Consider the following 23,491-nt stretch of genomic DNA (forward strand, 5'->3'; position numbering starts at 1 on the left):
GATGTTGGAAGGAGAAATGAAATTATAGGTTGTGTTTCCCCCTCTAGATTGTCAGCTCATTATGGGCAGCAACGTGTCTGCTCATTCTCTTGTATTATTACTCTCCCAAGCCACTAAGAACGGGTGCTCTGACGGAGTAAGCTCTCAGTAAATACCATTGATTGATTAAAAGATTGCTTGAAAAGGAGTTGGACCTTTTTATGGCATTTGTTTAAGCATATACTATTGCCAGGGACTGTACTAAGTGCTGGAGTAGAGTGCAAGCTAATCAGTTTTGGACACGGTCCCGTGGTCCCACATGGGCCTCACGGTATTAGTCCCCATTTTACAGATTAGGTAACTGAGTTACAGAGAGAGTTAAGTGGCTCGCCAAGGCCACCCAGCAGAATAAACAGGGAGGAACCAGGATTAGAAACCAGGTCCTTCTGACTCCCAGGTCTGGGCTCTATCCACTTAGGCAATGCTGCTTCTCTTAGGTTCTTAAAAATAAAATATAAAAATAAATGGTGGTATTTGGTTAAGCACTTACTATGTGTCAAGCACTGTTCTAAGTGCTGGGATAGATACAACATAATCAAGTTGACCCATGTGGACTCAGAGTCTTTAATCCCCATTTCACAGATGAGGTAACTGAAGCACAGAGAAGTTAAGCGACTTGCCCAAAGTCACACAGCTGGCAAGCGGCGGAGCCGGGATTAGAACCCACAATCTCTGGCTCCCAAGCCCGGGCTCTTTCCACTGAGCTTCGCTGCTTCTTAGGAAGAGCGAGGTATAGAGAAGGAGAATTACTAAATCTTCACCGACCAAATTCAACTTTCCTTAGACTGTGAAGCCCCATCTGGGATAGGGACTGATCTTCCTGTACCTACTCCAGAGATTAGTAGAGTGCTTGGCACAGAGTGTGCCCTTCCCAATTAATATTGACTATCATCCCTGCATGGTTGGTCCTACTTCTCTCTCCGGAGGGCTTGTCCACCAGATGGCATCCAGAAACACTCTCTGTCCCTCAGGAAAGGGCCTGAAGCATTTCCCCAAGGATTATTTAATAATAATAATAATTGTGGTATTTGTTAAGCACTTACTATGTGCCAAGCCACTGTTCTAAGCACTGGGATAGTTTACAAGGGCAATCAGGTTGTCCCATGAGGGGCTCACAGTCTTAATTCCCATTTTACCGATGAGGGAACTGAGGCACGGAGAAGTTAAGTGACTTGCCCAAGGTCACGCAGCTGACTAGCAGCAAAGGCGGGATAAGAACCCACTTCTTCTAACTCCCAAACCCATGCTCTTGCCACTAAGCCACGATGCTTTCTCAGGATTAGCCTGATTTCTTTTGGGATGCAGTACTTCTTTTTTACACGAACGCACCCACAAACACACATTAGGGGTGTCCACTAATGGCTTCACGAATACTGAACAACGAATAACCATGACACCATCTGTGTTTGTCATGGAACAGAGTGTAATATGGGACAGACAGGATAGCAGTGTGGCCTAGTGCATAGAACATTGGCCTGGGAGTCAGAAGGACCCGGCTTCGATTTCTGACTCTGTCACTTGTCTTCAGTGTGACCTTCAGCAAGTCATTTCACTTCTTTGAGCTTCTGTTGCCCCGTCTGAAAAATGGGGATTATACTGTGAGCCCCACGTGGGATGTGGACCGTGTCCAACCAGATTAGCTTATATCTACCCCGGATCTTAACACAGTGCCTGACGATAGTAAGCAATTAATAAATACCATAAAAAGCATAATGAATGTCCCATATAATTGACAGCATCTTTGCACACATCCTTATAATCCTCTGCTTCTCCCATGTATTTTAATATGCACTAGATTTGTAAACACTTTGAGGGCTGGGGTCCCGTGTACCAACTCTATTGTACTCTCTCAACAGCTTAGGCAGTGCTCTGGGCACAGAAAGTGCTCAATAAATACCACTGATTGATTGACCCTCTCTTAGATTCCTCTGAAACCAGGCACCACATCTGAGCCACAGAACTCAGTGACAGGAGCTGAGGTGGAGAGAAGCTGAGCACTGAAAATTTAAATACCAGATATAAAGACATCTGGTGTCGTATCCATACCGGCCAAAAATCCCACGACTGGCCACGTTTTACCAAGCTGTAGGCTGAACTCCTCATTTTCCCTCTCAAATCCTCAGCTCAACTTGACTTTTCCACATGCTGAACAATTCCACCATCCTCGCCCATTTCTCCAGCCCAAAGCCTAGGCATGATTCTTAACCGCCTCCCTCTCTTTCAGCCCAGCATAGTCAGTCATTCATCAAATCTTGGTAGTTCTTTCTTCAAAAAATTTCCAGGATATGTCCCTTTCTCTCCATCCGAATTGCCACCACGCTGCTCCAAACACTTGTCATATCCTGAATCTGCTGCATCAGCCTCCTTGCAGGCCTGGCTTGGCAACAGTCTCTCCCACCTCCAGTCCATTCTTCGCTTCGCTGCCAAGATTATTTTCAAAGACACTGTTTTACATATGTCTCCCCACTCATCAGTAACCGTTGAGGGTTGCCCATTCCTCTCCACCTCAAGCGTAAAGTCAAGCATAAAGTCCTGATCATTGGCTTTAAGACATTTAATCAGCTCTCTCCTCCCTCCACCTCCCCTCTCCTTTCCCACCACATCTCAGCTCACGCACTTTGCTCCTCTCAAGCCAATCAACTGCGTCTCATTCTCATCTTTCTCAACACCATCCTCTTGCTCACGTTTCCCCTTGTTCCTGGAGCACACTCCCCCTTCACAGCCACCTGACTACCACTCTCCCTATGGCCAAGGTCCTTTTGAAATCACATTTCCTCCCAGACATCTCCCCTGATTAACCTTTCATCTCCCCATCCTATTTCCCTCTCGGTTGCCACTTCCGAGCTTTCACGTCAACTAAGCACATGGGTATTCACCCCCTCACTTCCAGTCCCTAACAATAGCACTTATGTACATAACTGTAAACTGCTGCTTCCCTTCCATCTGTAATTTATTTTAGTGCATCTCCTCCACTGGAGAGTAAACTCTCTGAAGGCAGGGGTCATATCTATTTACCCTGTGGTATTCTCCCAAGCTCTTCCTACAGCGCTCTGTACAGAATAAGAGCTCAATCAAATAGTATTAATTGTTTGATTGACTGACTACAGCCCAACTTTTCAAGACAGCTACGTGGTTGACAAACAGAAGCAGCATGCACTGCCCAGTGGCTAGAGCACAGAAGGACCTGGGTTCTAATCCTACAGCACCACTCATCTGCTGTGTGACCTTGGGCCAGTCGCTGAATTTCTCTGCGCCTCCGTTACCTCATCTGTAAAACGGAGGTTAAGACTGTGAGCCCTATGCGGAACGTGAATGTTTCCACCCTGATTATCTTCTAAAATGCAACAGATTAGATGGACACATTCCTTGCCTACAATCAGCTGACAGTCGAGAGGAATGTCAATCCATAGGAGAGCAGTCCTAGTTGATATAGAGAGAAGGACTGCTGGGAGCAGCAGAGGCAGCAGATGATTCAAGACATTACCGGAACACAAAGTCTGCGTTGTCAATCTCCTTCCCGCATCGGCTGTTCTTCAGGATGCCTCCGTTCCCTACCACCGCGCACTTCTTGAACTGGGAGCGGTAGTATGGCATGTCCTGCAACGAGACAAAGAGCAACCATTTACCAAAGTCCAATTCTGACTCGATCAACAAGGAAAAGCCCCACGAGAGTTCAGGGCATGCAAGGAGTTGAAGTGGCCTGTCAAAAATTGAATCTCAAACTAGGAGTCAAGAGAAGCAGCATGGCCTAGTGGATAGAGCCGGGCCTGGGAATCAGAAGGTCATGGGTTCTATCCAGGCTCCGCCACTTGTCTGCTAAGTGACCTTGGGTAAGTCACTTCACTGAGCCTCAGTTACCTCATCTGTAAAATGGGGACTAAAGTTGTGAACCCCATGTGAGTCCAGGGCTGTGACCAACCTAATTAGCTTGTATATACCCCAGCGCTTAGTAGGGTGCCTGGCACATAGCACTTAACAAATAACATAAAAGGGGCCAATCAAAAACTCTGATTCTCAAACTGGAAGTCAAGCCCCTCACTGGGGGATTGCGGAAGAATTGGGGGCACTGCTCTAGCCCTGCTGCACAAATACAGGGAGATGACACTGTCGTCTTCCCCAGAGAGAGGGAGAAGCTTAGATTTCTTTCCCTGAGGAACTTAGCCAATCCACGGTATTTATTGAGCTCTTACTATGTGCACAGCATGGTATTAAACGTTTGGGAGAGTAGAATACAGCTGAATTGGCAGACACGTTCCCTGCCCACAACAAGCTTACAATCTAGAGGGGAGCTTACAGTCTAGAGATGTTGTCCAGACCAATTATCCGATTTGGATCGTGGATCTGTCGGGTCCCTCATAATTATGGTAATCATGGGACTTGCTTTGCACTTACTATGTGTCAAGTGCTGTTCCGAGCACAGAGGTAGATATGGGTTAATCAAGGTGGACACAACTCCCGTCACACCTGGGGCTCAGAGTCTAAGCAAGAGAGAGTAGGATTTAATTGCCATTTTACAGATGAGGTAACTGAGGCACAGAGAGGTTAAGTGACTTGCCCAAGGTCACACGGCAGACCCATGGCAGAGCCGGGATTAGAACCCAGGTCCTCTGACCCTGAATCCTAGGCCCTTTCCACTAGGCCATGCTGCTCCTTTGTGCCCATGGAGGGCCAGGATTCCTGACGTATTTTTTTCAGATCAATCACTTTTATCACACGAGGAAGGGGCAGGCTAGAATGGGAGAGGTACTAACTGGGAGAGGCATGGAAACCAGGCACAGGGAAAGGCACAGAACACCATAGAGGATCTGGATCTGAGGGTCAGACTGCAGAAATTTGAGCCGGAGAGGAGGCAGAAAAAGGCCAGCCTGCCCTTGGCAAAGGGAACCTCCTGATCAGCCCATCCTCAGCCTAGGATTTGTGTTCCCAGATCAAGCACAGTCTCACAGGAATCCAGAACAGAAGGTTCCACTTCCCTCATTAAGTACAGGATCCGAGAAAAGCTCTGGTATTCTCTTCCATGCCCTTGGTGAGCAGGAAAAGAGATATCCTGAGGATACTGCGGGAGGCACAGGCTTGTGCAAGCCGTTTCGCTGGCAAGCGGTTGTATTTTTATAAATAACTTCTCAATGGAAAACTATGCCTGGGTGGAATAATAATTAAGCAGAATCCGAAGGATGATCCTATCATTCAGAGTGATTATTCATAGCGCTTTGGGGAGGAATGTAGATACAGAATTTGCAAATAAAATGGCTTTGGCCAATTATGGAAATCCATTCAAGCCTCAACCCCTCCCCCTTATGGTGCCAGAAATCCAGTGCATGGGAACTCTTTGCTCCTGTGCAATGGAATGGAACGGGATAGAAAGAAAAAGGCAGACGCAAGGATAGCGCATATTTGACTTCTGAAAAAATCTCCTAGAAAAGCAGAGGAAGAGTTGTGAGCTGGATGCTGAGAGTCCTGTGTCTTCATGACTTTCCTGGAAGATTTTTTGTATGAGACAGGGGACTGGACCAAGTGATAGCAAACAATCCCTTCTGGCTCTCTTTTTCCAGGGGCCATGGACCTTTCAGAGTCATTATGGAACACCGCAGAGAGTCCTGTAATTAGGACTAAGGAGAGATTCCTGAAAGTAGATTCATTTATTCTATCGTATTTATTGAGCCCTTACTGTGCAGAGAACTGTACTAAGCACTTGGAAAACACAATTCAGCAAGAAATAGAGACAGTCCCTCCCCAGCAATGGGCTCACAGTCTAGAAGATTATCCTGTCAAGTGCTGATCGTCCATATCTCGACATTGGCCCTCTTAACGAAAGTTAGTTTGGGTAATCAAACACAAAGTTCAAATAACCAGACAGAATTGGGCCTGAGAAAGGCAAACCCAGTTATATCTGATTCCATACTTTCGATGATCTGAACCAACCGCACCCAATCAACTTTCAACTGTCCTATGTTTGCTGTCAAATGCCGAGTTAAGTGGACAATGAGAATGTGGGGCATTGGAAGGATGGGAATCACCCGGCTCCAGTTCTCCGGGTCATGTCTGACGAGTTCGCTGGCCACAATTTTAGAGAGCAAGTACTCAGAGAAGAGCCATCGGAATCCATTAGGATGAACCAGGGAGGGCAAGATGACTTTTGTCTAAATAAGAATAATGATAATGTGGTATTTGTTAAATGCTTACTTTGTGCCGGGCACTGTACAAAACTCTGGGGTAGATACAGGATAATTCATGTTGGACACAGTTCCCTGTCCCACAGGTGGCTCAGTCTTAATCCCCATTTTAGATGAGGAAACTGAGGCATAGAGAAGTGAAGTGGACTTGCCCAAGGTCACACAGCAGACATGTGGCGGAGCGGGGATAGAACACATGACCTTCTGAATCCCAGGCTGGTGCTCTATCCACTATGCCATGCTGCTTCTCTCTAAGAGCCAGCAGTCATGAAAAACAGCCACTTAGCTCAGCTGGTGTTTTGCCTTTTTTACCGCTCTCCCCAAACATCATCCTTTAACCCCAAGCCAACCCCAACCACCACCCCTCACCCCCACTCTGACCCCCAACCCCCAACCCTCAATCCCTTCCCTCAACCATCACCCCGCACCCCCCCACCCCCAACCACCAGCTTTCAGGGAAGCTGGAGGGGAAAAGCACCTTGGGAAACATGCGGAAGATTTCCTGGTTGATGTGGTAGGTGCCGCTGGTGTCCACCTCATACTTGAGCTTTGTCCCCAGAGGAGTGTTTTTCTGGGTGGTGAACAGAAAGGAGGGGGCATTGCAGCACCGAGACAGAGTAGACCTGCAGAGCCAAAGCGAGAAGGTGAGGGATGAGGAACTGATCTGCAGCCCAACAGACTGGGGACGGAAGCTAGGTCCGGCAGTGCCACGTGACAGAGTGGCGAAAATTTTGCCAACGTGACGTTCATTTCTCATTCCAAAGCAATCTATGAATAGTATTTACTGAGCCCCTACTCTGTGCAGAACTCTGCACTAAGCACTTGGGAGAACGTGACAGACACAATCTCTGCCTTCAAGGAATTTACAATCTAGCAAGGGGATCCAAACACTAAAATAATTTACAATAAGCACCCAATAGATACAACTGATTGATTGATTGATTGACTGATCGATCGATTGTTGGGCAAAGAAACAGAGTTTAAGGATATGTAGCTAAGGGCCTTGGTGAGGAAGGAGAGGAAAGTCCTGTTAAAATTTGACATTCAAGTCACACCTGACACCCACAGATATCTGCTTCAACATAAGAGAGCTCTCAGTGGTTCTCCTGTTGGAAAACAGAAATTTGAGACGATCAGGAATCAGAAGACTTAGGTTCTAATCTTGGCTCCACCACTTGCCTACTGTGTGACCGTGGGCAAGTCACTCAACTTCTCTGTGCCTCGTTTACCTCATCTACAAAATGGGAATTTTAGACTGTGAGCCCCATGTGGGACATGAACTGTGTCCAACCTGATTATCTTGTACCTGCTCCAGATCTTAATACAGTGCCTGGCACATAGTAAGCAATTAATAAATACCATGAAAAATCTGAGTCAGTGGTTCAGGAACAGAGAGCTTAATCTCCCTTTAGATAGGCTAGCAATTAAAAATGAAAGGACTGGTAGGAGAGATTTGAGGGTTCGCCAAGTATGAGATGTCTGAAAATCAACTAACACACCAACACCTCCATAGCTGGCTAAGGTTCCGCCAGTAAGCATGTCCCTTGGAGGTTCAGCCCTAATGAGAGAGTAATTTACATTTCTGGCATATTTGGTCTTTCCACACTGAAGATGGAGAAATCAGAAGCCCCAAAGTGTCAAAAATGGACTGTTGGCTTGACAGAAATCAGTCACCCGGTTCCACCACTTGCCTGCAGTGCGACCTTGGCTAAGTCATTTAATTTTGCTTTGCTTCACTGTCAATCGATCAATCAGTGATATTTACTGGGCACTTACTATATGCAGAATGCAGTACTAAGCACTTCAGAGAGTACAATTTAACACATTTTAGATGCATTCCCTTCCCACAAGGAGCTTACAGTATAAAGGGGGAGGTGGATATTAAAATAGATTTCACATAGGCACATATGTACAGTCCCAGATAGGGGACTGAAGGCGGGGTGAATAAAGGGTCCAAATCCAAGTGCAGGGGTGATACTGAAGGGAAAGGGAGTAGGGGAAATGAGGGCTTAGTCAGGGAAGGCCTCTTGAAGGAGATGTGATTTTAATAAGGCTTTGAAGGTGGAGAGAGTGATCATCCGTTGGCTATGAAGAGGAAGGGAGCTGCAGCCCAGAGGAAGTATGTGGGCAAGGGATCCGTGGCAAGATAGGTAAGATCAAGATCCTGCCTCCTACTTAGATTGTGAGCCCCGTGTGGGACAGGGACTGTGTCTAACCTGATGATTTTGTATCTACCCCAGTGATTGGCATGGAATAAGTATTTGGCAAAATTCATTACTAACAAACTCAATTCGTTTATTATTCCATAACACCACTAACAGACTAGCTCTGGGCAGTGCAGCTTGTCTTAGTGGATAGAGCACGGGGCCAGGAATCAGAAAGACCCAGTTCTAATCCCAACTCCTCCAAACATCGCCTATGTGACCTTGGACAAGTCACTTCACTTCTTTGTTGCCTCAGTTTCCTCATCTGGAAAATTGGGATTAAGACTGTGAGGCCTGTGTGGGACAGGGATTGTGTCCAACCCAATTACCTTGTATCTACCCCAGAAATTAATACAGTCTGGCACATAGCGCTTAACAAATCCCACGATTATTACTATTACTGGGGAAATTTCAGTCACCATTTGAGTTATGGGAAGGGAACATGCCTATCAACTCTGTTATCAGTAAGTGCTCAATAAATATGAGTGGATAATTTATTGAAAAACCTTTCAGGAAACCACCTTCACTTTGGGCCTGCTTAACTTGCTAGCAAGTAGTTCCTATGCCTCCTGATACCATTTCAGAGTCTTACTGGTTTCTCTTGACCTTGCAGATTCCCCTTTGTTGGGGCTGCCAGCACACACTATTAATGCTAATATCCCCTCAGATACAATTTCATCTTCTATCCAGCTCTGACTGGCTCCCGGCAGTCCTTTAACGAGTGATTTGCAAACACTCATAGCATCATCTCACTCTCTGTTCAGACTTCATTCTACTAAATGACTTGTGATTGGCTAACCATCTTTGGCCACGCTGAGGGTCTGGGCCCCTCTGTGGCCTAGGCTGGGTCTCTCACTGACTTGCTGTGTGACTGTGGACGAACTCCTTCACTTCTCTGTGCCTCAGTTTTCCCATCTGTAAAGTGTGTGTAAGGGAGGGGGGGGGGGCTAAGATTCCTTGATGGCCTTTCTACTGCTCGTGAGAGCTGTGGGATTAACTACTAAAGGGTTATAAAGTTCCTAGCGGTCAATAATTTGATGGTGTTTATTGCTTACTTGTGCAGAGTGCTGTACTGTTTGGAAGGATACAGTATAAAAATAATGTATGAGAATGATAACCGTGGTATTTAAGTGCCTATATGTGCCAAGCTCTGTACTGAGAGCCAGGGTAGATATAAGATAATCAGGTCACACATAGTCCCTGTTCCACATGGGCTCACAGTCCAATTTTTGTAGTTGGGGAAACCGAGGCCTAGAGAAGTTAAATGACATGCCCAAGGTCATACAATAGGCAAGTGGTGGAGTCAAAATTAGAACCTAGGTCCTCTAATTCCCAGGCCTGTGCTCTTTCCACTAGGTAACACTGTTGAGTTTCTGAATGGGGTTTTTTGCTCTTTCTCTATTGATTCCCCCTCCCCCCAACCCCACCTAGAAAAATGACTCTCCAGACCCGTGTTGACATGACCCCTGCCAATCAGAAGCTTGAAATCTGGAGTTTATAATCCATGACCAACATGATATCCATGAGCCCTGTTTTCTGGGTCTTTTGGGTGTCCCCCGCTTTCTTCAACACAACATCACCCCAAGAAGACACAACCCTGTCTGGTAATCCAAGAGAACACAACACCCTGTTCCCATATTCCTCCAAAAATGCTCTAGAAATTCCACTTCCCAGTGATCAGGGTGGCAAGAGAAAGAAGAAAAAGACCTACATACTTGAATTGCTTGGCTTCCGATATATTCATCGCCCACTTGCACATCTGGAGACTCTTCCACCGGTCAAATAATTCCGACTGCTTCACCCTTCCAAAAGGAGTTAAATAATGGGGTCAGCGTTCTCATTTTGAAAAAGGAACCACTTTCTCTCCATCCCCTCCAAGGAGTCACTTCTCCATCCTGGTTCATTTGTTCAGTCCTTTGCCTCCAGACCTTAAACAAATGTCTCAAATCTGAGTCCCTGAGAAGCTCGCTGAGGCTCAGCCCAATTAATCCCAGCCCTCGCTACCTCTTCCTCTCTCAGTGAAACCCGAGAGTTTTATTCAGAGGCCCAAGCCCAAAGAATTCCCATGACTCTCACACCTTTCCTAGCTGTAACCAGCGAACATCTCAGAAGAGGATGAATTAATCGGATGCCTCAAAAGGTTTTATAATTCTATTGAAGAAGCAGCATGGCCTAGTGGGAAGAACATGGATTGGGAGTCAGAGGACCTGGGTTCTAATCCCATCTCCACTTCTTGCCTGCTCTGTGACCTAAGGCAAGTCACTGTCTGTGGCTCAGTTCTCTCACCTGCAAAATGGGGATTTAATACCTGTTCTCCTTCCTACTTAGACTGTGAACCCCATGTGGGACCTGATTATCTTCTATCTACCCCAGAGCTTAGTACAGTTCTTGATATATTAAGTGCTTAACAAATTACCACAGTTTGCAGTAGCATTAATAGTTTTGAACTATTAATAAACGAGCTTTAGTTTATAGCGGTAGTAGGAGTAATGGGGAATTGGACTCTCCTGTCCAGTGCTCCCAAGGCTACAACAATATACACCCGGATTTACAGCAGGAAAAGCCAACTCCTTCCGCTCCCGCCTGTATTTTCCATTGGAAGCCAGAAATCACTGTTTGGATGGCAGCTGCTCGTCCACTACCTACCCACCTCACATCCCGGAGGTTTCTCCAAGCAGATTTAAGACAGCCCACTTTACTTCTACCATGGAAGCAAACTAATAAGGATACTCACGTGATTATCTTGGATTTCCATAGCATGTTTCTGCTGATAAAACTCAAAGGACTCCCTTCTGTTATGACATCTATGCCATCAACGATGAGATCAGGAAGGGCAGGTTTTATTATTCCCATTTTACAGATGGGGAAACTGAGGCCCAGAGAGATTAAGCCTAGATTTCACAGCGTTACTTGGAGGAAATAGCCCCTTTTCTCTAAATTAAATAGAGCAGTAAAAGGGGGTCTATTGAGGAATGACTCCTTTAACGTCTTTCCCTCTCCTCTCCTGTACCTCTAAACTATACGGTCGTTGTGGGCAGGGAATATATCTGTTATTGTTATACTGTACTCTCCCAAGTGCTTAGTACAGTGCTCTGCACACAGTCAGTGCTCCCTACATATGATTGAATGAATGAATGGGAATCTAGGAAGTTTATTAACCATGTTTCCAAATACTAAAATGCAGAGAGAGTTCTCTTGGCGAGCAGAAAGGGCTCCAGCATAGACAATCCCTTCACGAGGGTGCTGACAAGAAACTCCATGAGGTTTAAATTATTTATTTCTACACCTCACGACTCAGCAAAAAATGATTCACTTTCCAGCGGTAATGACCTCTGTCAGGGCCGAGAGCGCAGTCAGCATTTCCAACGGCCGAGTCACAGAAGGAACGGGGAGATGGGAAGAAGGGGAGTTCAGGGCTGAGGCTCATGCTCAAGGGTTAATCAAAGGTGGTGCCGTGGTTACACCGCAGAGCTGGTGGGAAGGAGAGACTTCGGGGGCAGCCTGAGACCTTGGAGCAAAAGTCATCCGAGCTTCTCCAGAGCTAGAGTCCTGGGAACAGGCAGTAAAGTCACTCTAGAATTTCGTCCAGAGACTTCATTCATTCATTTAATCGTACTTAATGAGCACTTGCTATATGCAGAGCACTGTACTAAGTGCTTGGATGAGTACAATACAACAATAAACAGAATCTTTCCCTGCCCACAACGAGATTACAGACTAGAGGGAGACAGACATCAATACAAATAAATGTTACAGATATGTAGTGCTGCGGGGCCAGGAGTCGGGGAAGAACCAAAGGAGAAGAGGAAAGGAGCAGCTTAGTTTGGAAAGGCCTCTTGGAGGAGATGTGCCTTCAATAAGCCTTTGAAGTGGGGGAGCATATTTGTCTTTCTGATTTGAGCCAGTAGCACCGGCCCTGGGGTCCTATTTGGAGGTGGTGGGGGCGATTCAGCATCGGGGAAACCTTGATCTACCTGTAAAATCCACAGTCTCATCAAATCTAATCAAACATCACAATATTTCGGAGCAGAATAACCCCTGCTCCTTTCCTTGTAGCCATCCACTGGACCTGGGGGAGAGGTGGAGGGTTCCACCCAGAAGTGAGAGAGGAGAGGAGGAAGAGGAGAAAATAACCAGGACTAGGAGAAGTTAAGCAGCAGGTCCCAAAGGTATCTATCCCATGCTACGGTGCTCACCACCACCTAAAGCAAGCTAGAAGTGGAAGAGTGATGGCGGGTGTCGGGGGGGGGGAGTAAAAGGGTAACTGGGCTGGCATTCTGACTTCTAGGCCCCAGATCTTTTAGCCTTATCAGAAAATGTTCAATCTTGGAGCCGTTTATTACCTTCCCTTCCCCTTCCCTCTCCAGACATTCTCCCCACAGGCCTTAGGTAGATTTGGGGATTTAACTGCACATTCTCTAAAGCACGAATAAAACAGACCACATTGAACAAACCCATTGAAAGCAGCACACTGACCCCCACTAAAAAGTGGTTTTTCTCCAGAAACAGGCATTACAAGCAGAAAAGGGAGCCAGATGCTCAGGCGGAAAACGGAGAGTGTAATTTATTGACGAAGACGACCCATCCATCTCCCCAGAAAGCCCCGGGGATTTTCTGCCTCACCAGCCACTCCCCCGATCAGTCTTTTTCCCCAGGCTCCCAAAGAACTAAAGGCCACCCTCCTCTTCCTCCGATTCGCTCCCCAAATGAATGGTAGGGAAGCTTCCTGTCCAGGATCATGAAAATCCTCTGTCCCGGGATACTTACATAGAAAGCACTTTGACCTCCAAAATATCATGCCTCAGCTCCAGACACTTGGTAGAGTTGAACTCAAAAGGCCCCTCATAAAATTCAAAGTACCTGAAGAAGAGCAACAGATGTTTGAGTGATTATTGAGGAGAGCAGATGGTGCAGAAAGGTCTTCCTGGGAGAGGAGAAGGGACTTGGTATACCTTGGGGTGGTAAGCCCTGTCAATTATGGGGATCTAAAATGGACACTTTTTCCAAATTGCATCAGATTCCTTTCAGTTTTCCTTCACATCTGACCCATAACAACTGCACTTTACACTTTCTAATTATTATCATTAGTGAATTATTACTATATTTGTCAAGTACTGTTGGAAGCGCTGGGGTACATACAAGTTAATTAAGTCAGACCCAGTCCCTGTCCTACATGGGGCTCACAGTCTTAAGTAGAGGGCAGGGAGAGCAGACATTGAATCCCCATTTTACAGAGGAGGGAACTGAGGCACAGAGAAGTTAAGTGACTTGCCCAAGGTCACATAGCAAAAAACTGGGGGAGCCAAGACTAAAACTCAGGGCCTCTTACTCCCAGGCCCATTCTCTTTCCATTAGGCCACACTGCTCCTCTACTGAGCGGGAGTTGGGGTCAGGAATCCTGGGCTCCCCTCCCAGATCTGCCTTGCATTTCCTGTCTGTGCCTCTCTTGACCTAACAATCGTTGTGGTATCTGTTAAATCCTTACTCTGTGACAAGCACTGTGCTTGAAATAAGTGCTCAAGGAATACCACCATTATTAAGTACTGGTGTAGATACAGGATAATCAGATCAGACATAGTCTCTGTCCCATATGGGAATCACAGTCTAAGAGAGTATAAGAGATCTCATTTTACAGATGTGGAAACTGAGGCACAGTGAAGTGAAGTGGCTTGCCTGAAATCACACAACCGGCAAGTGGAAGAGCCAGGATAAGAACCCAGGTCTCCTGAATCCTAGTCCTGTGCTCTTTGCCACGATGCCTCCCATCAGTCTGTGCTTCACAATTTTAAAATTAATTCTAGGAGCCTAAAATAATTCATTCAACTTCCAGAAGTGCCTTAATCTCATTTAAGAATAAGAATTAGTAAAGCCCGAAAAATAATGTTTCTAAATAAATCTTTAAAATCACCCTACTATTCTCATGGCAGTCTAACCAAGAAATAATGAAACATACAACAGAATCTATTCTGCCCTTTGTTCCAGGCACTCGAGTAGGATGAGTACATCTTGAATCTCAAGTACACTTAAGTGTGGCTTAGTGGATAGAGCACGGGCCTGGAAGTCAAAAGGACCTGAGTTCTAATCCCAGCTCCGCCTCAAGTCTGCTATGTGACCTTGGGTATGTCACTTAATTTTTCTGTGCCTCGGTTACCTCATCTGTAAAATGGGGATTAAGAGTATGAGCCCGTATGGGACAGGGACAGTGTCCAACCTGTCTAATTTGTATCTACCCTTGCACTTAGAACAGTGTTTGGCACATAGTAAACACTTAACAATTACTATAATTAATATTATTATTAAAGAAGACCTCTCCTTTCTTTTCCTTTATGTTGGGCTTCCATGTGAATGTCTATTTGTGGGGACGCTGAGCATGCAATGCTTTCATAATCCAAGGGGACTGGATTGTTTTGGGATAATCCCAATTGAAACTGTAAATCCCACTGGTTCCTAGAATGGTTGAGAGACAAGAAAGTAGCCCACAGTTGAAAATAATGAGCTAAAATGCCCTACATTATTTATTAAAATTGTATATGATCCACTCCTGTATTGTTTTAAAAATATTCCCCAATGAAAAATGAAATAAATATATGGCCTTCTTTCTTTTGAATGTTTTTTATTTACCATCCCCTTTTTCCTTCACTTGGGGCTGAAAAAAAAACTTGTCAGAGTTTTTCAGGTGGATGCTTAGAGCTACCCACTTTAAACTGTCATCTTTAAACCAAAAAAAGTGGGGCAGTTATGTGAGCAAATACAGAATATATTAAAAATTTACAGGCCTATAAAGAGACTTAGTATGATAAAAGGAAACTCAAATTAATCCTGTCTAGTTTGTTCAGTACACCAATCAATTGTCAACCTACTGCGTCCAGAGGAATGCACTAAATGCTCGGGAGAGCACGAAAATGTCTACAGAAACCATTCATTCATTCAATCATATTCATTGAGTGCTTACTGTGTGCAAAGCATTGTACTAAATGCTTGGGAGAGTACAATATAACAATAAACAGACACATCCCCTGCCCACTCTGTCTACCAATAGGTAGACAGGCAAAAAACAATTTAGAGTCAGAAATTTCAATTATTTACAGCCCACAATCTTTATCTAGGGTACAGACACTTTTTTAATTTGAGCCGGGAAAGGGAGGAGAGATGAGGACCAAACTCAGACATTCAGCTGCCAGAAGGCAAGAATGAAAAGTGCCACCATCTACATCATACATGCTGCTGTGATGTCACCCAGTGTTCATACGTCATGCAGTGCAATCTGTTGACGTCACTGCTGCGTGCTGTGCTGCAGAGGACATCATTATTAATAATAATAATAATAATAAAGTTGGTATTTGTTAAGCGCTTATTAGGCGCAGAGCACCGTTCTAAGCGCTGGGGTAGACACAGGGGAATCAGGTTGTCCCACGTGGGGCTCACAGTCTTCATCCCCATTTTACAGATGAGGTAACTGAGGCACAGAGAAGCTAAGTGACTTGCCCACAGTCACACAGCTGACAAGTGGCAGAGCTGAGATTCGAACTCATGACCTCTGACTCCAAAGCCCATGCTCTTTCCACTGAGCCACGTTGCTTCTCGATTAGGTTACTCTGAGCCTCTCCTCTTCTCCCTATCCATGTTTTGCCCAGCATCTTGCTCTCCCAAGGGCCTCCTTCTCCCAAAAGTGTCCAAACACTCCCAGTATGGGCTCGGAAGCCCCCCTTCCCACAATAAGCCCGGATAGGGCTGGGGTCTTCTGGGCTCTGGCATCTGGCTGGACAGTGATACCCGATGGGGTCCCAGGTCAGCAGCAGAGACTTCTAGGGGGCTGAGAGGTAAGGGAGAGTCAGCACTCTCATTCATTCATTCAATAATAATGTTGGTATTTGTTAAGCGCTTACTAGGTGCCGAGCACTGTTCTAAGCACCGGGGGAGATACAGGGTAATCAGGTCGTCCCACGTGGGGCTCACACACTTTTAATCCCCATTTTACAGATGAGGGAACTGAGGCACAGAGAAGTTAAGTGACTCGCCCACAGTCACACAGCTGACAAGTGGCAGAGCCGGGAGTCGAACTCATGACCTCTGACTCCGAAGCCCAGGCTCTTTCCACTGAGCCACGAGTGAGCACTTACTGTGTGCAGAGCTCTTGAGACAGTACAATACACAATACACTATAAGAATAAACAGGCAATTCCCTGCCCACAATGAGCCTACAATCTAGAGGGACTGTAAGCACGTAACCAACAAATTCCCACAGGTGGCAGGGAAGCCCTCTCCGACCCCTGCTGCCAGGGCAGCCCAAGGAAGCCAAATGCATCCTACTGGAGTTGCTACCTTGTTTTTTTTTTTATGGTATTTGCTAAGTGCTTACTATGTGCCAGGCACTGTATTAAGCACTAAAATAGATAAAAGCTAATCAGGATGGACACAGTTCCTGTCCTACATGGGACTTACAGTCTTAATCTCCATTTTACAGATGAGCGAAATGGGGCATAAAGAAGTGAAGTGACTTGCCCAAGGTCACACAGCAGACAAATGGTAGAACCAGGATTAGAACACAGGTCCTTCTTACTCCCCCTCACTTATTCTCCCCCCAGTTCAAAGCTTTATTGAAGGCACATTCCTCCAAGAAGTCTTTCCTGTTTATACCCTCCATTCCTCTTCTTCCACTCGGTTCTATGTCACCCTGACTTGTTGAATTTATTCATCCCCCCCTCCAGCTCCACTGCACTTATGTACATATCTGTAATTTATTTATTTATATTAATGTCTATCTCCCCCTCTAGACTGTAAACTCGTTGTGGGCAAGGAATGTGTCTTGTGTATTGCTATATTGTTCTCTCTCAAGTGCTTAATAGGGTGCTTTACACAGAGTAAACACTCAGTAAATACAATTGACTGACTGACTGAATCCCAGGCTTGTGCTCTATCCATTAAGCCATGCTGCTTCTCCTTAAGCAAAGCCTTCCATCTTCCCTGACCCATCCCCTCACACCACCCAAGGCAGGACTCCCGTGATTGAAAATGCTACCAGAAATGCTCCCTCCACAAGGACAATGGGATTGATTCTGAGGTAGATTCTCAGTCTCGCCCTTCCCAGGTCTCTGGCAAGACCGGTCAGGGCAGAAAAGTCCCAAAATGGTGGCTTTCTGGCCCATTACCTTTCTGAAGCCTGCCCCCTTCAAGTCTCTAATCTCCCCCAAAATCCCTGGCCCATTCACACCCCCACATTCAAATGGAAAAGTTGACACTTATGCTGGATTGAAAAATTCCAGTTCCATTTCCAAACATATGGGGCCCTTGCAGGGAAGCTGACTTCCTTAGCAAGCATCCGGCTGCCAAGCTGGCACCAGCGGGCTGAACATTTCCTGCATCCTACAGCTCTCCCTTAATCCCTTCCTGTTTACCGAAATGACCCAGCTCCAAATAGCAGCTGTAGTGGTGGAATGGACCATTGGAACTAGGAAAAATAAACCTGGCTAAGTTAGGACCAGCTCACCTGTAAGCCAGATGGGCCAAGGATTACCTGTAAATTGATTTACTCTAACCTGCAAAGGCTGGATCTGGACTGCCAATTTATTTAATGGTATCTGTGAAGTGCTTACTATGTTCCAGGCATTGTACTAAGTTCTGGGGTACAGACAAGCTAATCAGGTTGCCCACAATAATAATAATAATAATAATGTTGGTATTTGTTAAGCGCTTACTATGTGCCGAGCACTGTTCTAAGCGCTGGGGTAGACACAGGGGAATCAGATTGTCCCACGTGGGGCTCACAGTCTTAATCCCCATTTTACAGATGAGGGAACTGAGGCACGGAGAAGTTAAGTGACTTGCCCACAGTCACACAGCTGACAAGTGGCACAGCTGGGATTTGAACTCATGAGCCCTGACTCCAAAGCCCGTGCTCTTTCCACTGCGCCACGCTGCTTCTCCATCTCTGTTCCATGTGAGGCTCACAGTCTAAATCCCCATTTTACAGATGAGGAAACAGACACAGAGAAGTGAAGTGATTTGCTCAAGGTCATACAGCAAACAAGTGGTGGGTTGGACACTAAAATCCAGGTCCTTCTTAATCCCAGGCTCATGATCTTTCCACTAGGTCAAACTGGTTTTTGGACAAGTCAGAGAATATATGGGCCACGTTTTTGTGTGTATGTGTGGTATTTATTAAACTTGTTCCCTGCCAGGGACTGTACTAAGTGCTGATACAAGCTAATCAGGCTGGACACGATCCCTGTCCCACATGAGGTTCAGTCTAAATCCCCATTTTACAGATGAGGAAATTGAGGCTCAGAGAAGCTAAGTGACCTCCCTAAGGTCAAAATGGCAGACAACTTCATTTATTCATTCATTCAATTGTATTTATTGAGCACTTACTCTGTGCACAGCACTGTACAAAGTACTTAAGTTTATTAGAGGAAGTGGTACTTTTGTCCATGGCAGCTTCTCCCAGCTCTGAGCTTGTCCCGGCAGTCTTAATCCCCATTTCTCAGATGAGGTAACTGTGGCACAGAGAAATTAAGTGATTTGCCCAAGGTCACACAGCTGTTTATTAGTGGAAGTGGCACTTTTGTCCATGGTAACTTCTCCTAGCTCTGAGCTTGTCAAGGCTGTCAGGGCTTTTGGTGTGAGGAAGTTCCTTGGCTGGATTTGAGCAAGAGAGGGAGCTGTGGCATACGGAAATACAGTCCCTGTCTTTCAACCCTTCCCCTCACTCACCATTGTTCATTGTTCACTCTCCCCCATTTAGACTGTGAGCCCGTTGTTAGGCAGGGACTGTCTCTCTCTGTTGCCGAATTGTGCATTCCAAGCGCTTAGAACAGTGCTCTGCACGGAGTAAGCGCTCAATAAATACGATTGAATGGATGAATTGCCAACCCTACAGCTGGATGACATAACATATTAAATGGGTCATAGTCTAAAATAATTACCCATCCCTGTCCTATAAAGAGCTCAATCTGGCCAGTGAATAAGTCCCTCTCTGCTAGTGGTAATAATAATAAAAATAATAATGATGGTGTTTGTTAAGCACCTACTATATGCCAGGCACTATGCTAAGCACTAGAGAGGATACAAGAAAATCCGGATGGACACGGTCCCTGTCCCACATGAGGCTCACAGTTTTAATCTCTATTTTAAAGATAAGGGAACTGAGGCACAGCTGACAAGTGGCAAAGATAGGACTTCTGACTTCCAGGCCCGTGCTCTATCTACTAGACCACGTCGCATATAAAATGGCTTCCAGTGGCCTAACACTGACTGCACCTTACTGAACAACTAGCCGCTTCCTCCCGTTCTCCAGGCTAAATCTTCTCAATGTTCTTAGTTTGCATCCACTTAGCGTATTTCCCAAACCCTTCAGCCTTATCACTGAACTTCCCAGATCCTCTCTGAAGCCTCACCATCTTGTTGGGATCCCAACCTGGATAGGCTCTACTGTCAGAGGCCTGAGAATCTCCAAGCACAGAGATGAGGTCAGAGTTAGGGTTCAGTTCAGGGGGTTAGGGTTAGGTTTCGGGTGAGGGTTAGTGTGGGGAATAGGGTTAGGGTTAGATTTAGGGTGAGGGACTTGGCTGGGGCTAGGGTTAGAGTGACGGATAGGCTTTTGTTTAGGATTAGGGTTAGGGTTACAATTAGGTATTAGATTTATATTTAGGGTTAAGGTTAGAGTGAGAGATAGTAATAAGTATCTAGTACTAGTAAGTGCTCAATAAATATGATTGAATGAATAATCAGTAATAATAATTTTGGTATATATTTAGGGTTAAGGTTAGAGTGAGAGATAGTAATAATAAGTGTGCTCTGCACATAGTAAGTGCTCAATAAACATTATTGAATGAATAATCAGTAATAATAATTTTGGTACTTGTTAAGCACTTACTATGTGTGAGGCGCTGTTCTAAGCACTGGGGTAGATACAAGGTCATCAGGTTGTCCCATGTGGGGCTCACTGTCTTAATCCCCATTTTACAGATGGAGTAACTGAGGTACAGAGAAGTTAGATGACTTGTCCAAGGTCACACAGCAGGCAAGAGGTGGAGCCTGGATTAGAACCCCTGTCTTCTGATAGCCAAGCCTGTGTTCTTGCCACTAGACCTTGCTGCTCCTCTTAGGATAAGCTAAGGGTAAGACTTAACTAGGGTTAAGTTTAGGGTTAGAGATAGTGTTAGTTTTAGGATTAGGGTCAGGTTGGGAAGTAGGGTGAAGCGTAGGTCTAGAGTTAGGGTCTGGTTTGGGTCAGGGTTCTTCAGACCAGATATCCCCTCGGGATCTTCCCTGCCTTTTAAACAACAATGCCATCGACTTCCTCCGATCCCTGCTAATGATATTTCCAGACCAGAAGGGTGTTTTCAAGCAAGTATTCTTTCCGGCATGGGATACGCATGCCCAGTCTACCAAACAAAGAAAAGAGAAAAGGAAAGAACAGAAAACCTAAATGAGTGGAAGGGATTAATCACCTTTTCCCCCCCTCAATCGTATTCAATCATATTGAATTCATTCAATCGTATTTGTTGAGTGTTTACCATGTGCAGAGCACTGTACTAAGCTCTTGGAAAGTGCAGTTCAGCAACATATATCTTACTGCATGCAAAGCACTGTACTAAGCACTTGGGAGAGTACAATAAACAGAAATATCCCTTCCCTACAATGAGTTTTCAGTCTAGAGGAGCTTACAATCGCTCCTAGATGGCAGAGGGAGAGGAAAGAGGAAGGGGGAAAATGAAGGTAGTGGGGAAGCAGTGTAGCCTAGAATAAAAAGCATAGGCCCCGAAGTCAGAGAATGTGCGTTCTAATCCTGGTTCACTTGCTTGCTGTGTGACCTTGGACAAGTCACTTAACTTCTCTCTGTCTCAGTTTCCTCATCTGCAAAAATGGGGATGAGTACTGAGTACCTGTTCTCTCTCCAGTTTAGACTGTGAGCCCTTGTCGGCCAGGGACTCTGTCAGACCTGATTATCTTGTAACTACAGCAGAGCTTGGTATATTGCCTGACACATAGTAAGCTCTTAATAAATACCATAACTGAGGAAGTTAATCAATAATAATAATAATGGTACTTGCTAAGCGCTTTACTATGTGTCAAGCACTGTTCTAAGCACTGGGGTAGATTTAACTTAATCAGGTCAGACATAGTCCCTGTCCTCCATGAGACTTACACGTAGAGAAACAGCGTGGCTCAGTGGAAAGAGCCCGGGCTTTGGAGTCAGAGGGCATGGGTTCGAATCCCGGCTCGGCCACTTGTCAGCTGTGTGACTTTGGGCAAGTCACTTAACTTTTCGGTGCCTCAGTTACCTCATCTGTAAAATGGGGATTAAAACTGTGAGCCCCACGTGGGACAACCTGATTTCCCTGTGTCTACTCCAGCGCTTAGAACAGTGCTTGGCACATAGTAAGCGCTTAAGAAATACCTACATTATTATTATTACTATTACACTCTTAATCCCCATTTTACAGATGGAGTATCTGAGGCCCAGAGAAGTTAAGTGACTTGCGCAAGGTCACACAACAGACACATCATATATTTTTCAGTTCCTTTGCCTTCAAAATGGGGATTCAATCCCTGTTCTCCCTCCTACTGTGAGCCCCATAAGGGACCTGATTATCTTATATCTATCTCTGTGCTTAGTACAGTGCTTAGTACAGAGTAAGCACTTAAATACCACAAATATTATTTTTATTAGGGTGACAATAAGAATGATGATGGAGACTCAAAATTGTCTCAGTACCCTACTTAGGAGATGCTAATTTAATCATTCTTTCTTCACCTCAGTCAGGCAGAACAGTATCACCTATTCTGAAAGCTGAGGAGAAGCCCTGATATCAATCAGTGGTATTTATTGAGCGCTTACTGTGTGAAGAGCACTGAAGTAAACACTTGGGAAAGTGCAATACAGTACTCATTAGATATATTCCCTTCCCCCAAGGAGTGTACAGTCTAACTTCTGGAAAGCCAAGATGCTTGGTTGCAATTTTATCTTACCCACCACTTAGGATTTTCAGCTCTCAATTCTTCATCCACTTTTATCCCAGATTGGCAAGATTTCGCCTGGCCTGTCCTCACTCTGATATTGATGCGGCACTGGGTGTGTCGATGTCTGATATTTATTTTTCAACATCCATTCTCCCTCTGTCATGGCTCCTGGTCCCCAGTCCCATGCCATGTTTACGGAGACGTTGGAGAACAAATGGCTCTGGTTCTGTGAGTTTCCTCAAAAAATTTCTTCATTTTTTTAAATGGCATTTGTTGAGCACTTACTATGTGCCAAGCACTGTACTAAGCACTGGGTAGATACAAGATTGGACACAGTCTATCTACCAGATAGGGCTCATATTCTTTATTGCCATTTTACAGATGAGGTAACTGAGGCACAGAGAAGTGAAGTGACTTGCCCAAGGTTACACAGCAGACAAGTAGCAGAGCAGGAGTTAGAACGCAGGTCCTTCTGACTCCCTGGTCGATGCTCTATCCACTAGACTACAATGCTTCTCCTGGATCCTTTTCTTGTATCTTTATGGTGCTATTCTATTACATCGCATAACCTATCTAACCTATGCAATATACTTCTGTATTTTCTGGGTCACCGAAGCAGGATCCGGTGTTCTTGAGTGCCGACAGTGTCATGGGCTATTTCTAGAGCAAAATGAGCATTAGTCAGGCCATCCTGTTCCTGATCAAATCACATGAAAGTATTTTTGAAATTGTTTTAAAATGATAGCCTGTCAATTAATGGCCTGGATTCAAAAATGGCCAGATTCCTTGGTGTGAAGCTTTTATTGAGAATCCAGCCAGTCACTCTATATTTTATGAAACAAGAGCTAAGTTGTTTTATCATAGCATTTAAGCTCGTTGTGGGCAGGAAAAGTGTCTTCCAGCTCTTCGCTTTGTTCAGTACAGTGCCCCCCACACATGCTAAGAGCTCAATAAATACCATTGATTGATTGATTTTAATTACTGTGTATTCAAGTGAGCACATCTTCTCATCTCTCTGTAGTCCTTCCTATCTCTTGAACCTTCCTTCTTAGAGTTAAATTATCCTACAATCTTCTCCTTTATAATCACTGTTCACTTGCCTGATATTTTAGC

The 23,491-nt window shown here is 45.2% G+C and overlaps 1 protein-coding gene across 1 annotated transcript in view; it reads right to left on the reverse strand.

Moving 5' to 3' along the window:
• The window catches only part of ST8SIA5 (ST8 alpha-N-acetyl-neuraminide alpha-2,8-sialyltransferase 5), an 84,588-nt gene that overhangs the window by 9,111 nt on the left and 51,986 nt on the right, over positions 1-23,491 (reverse strand). The window contains 4 exon segments of the mRNA XM_003428322.3: positions 3,524-3,636; positions 6,691-6,835; positions 10,132-10,218; positions 13,184-13,276. Coding sequence (XP_003428370.2) covers positions 3,524-3,636; positions 6,691-6,835; positions 10,132-10,218; positions 13,184-13,276 — 438 coding nt within the window.

The sequence above is a fragment of the Ornithorhynchus anatinus genome, chromosome 3 (assembly GCF_004115215.2).
Source record: "Ornithorhynchus anatinus isolate Pmale09 chromosome 3, mOrnAna1.pri.v4, whole genome shotgun sequence".
NCBI classification, from domain to species: domain Eukaryota; kingdom Metazoa; phylum Chordata; class Mammalia; order Monotremata; family Ornithorhynchidae; genus Ornithorhynchus; species Ornithorhynchus anatinus.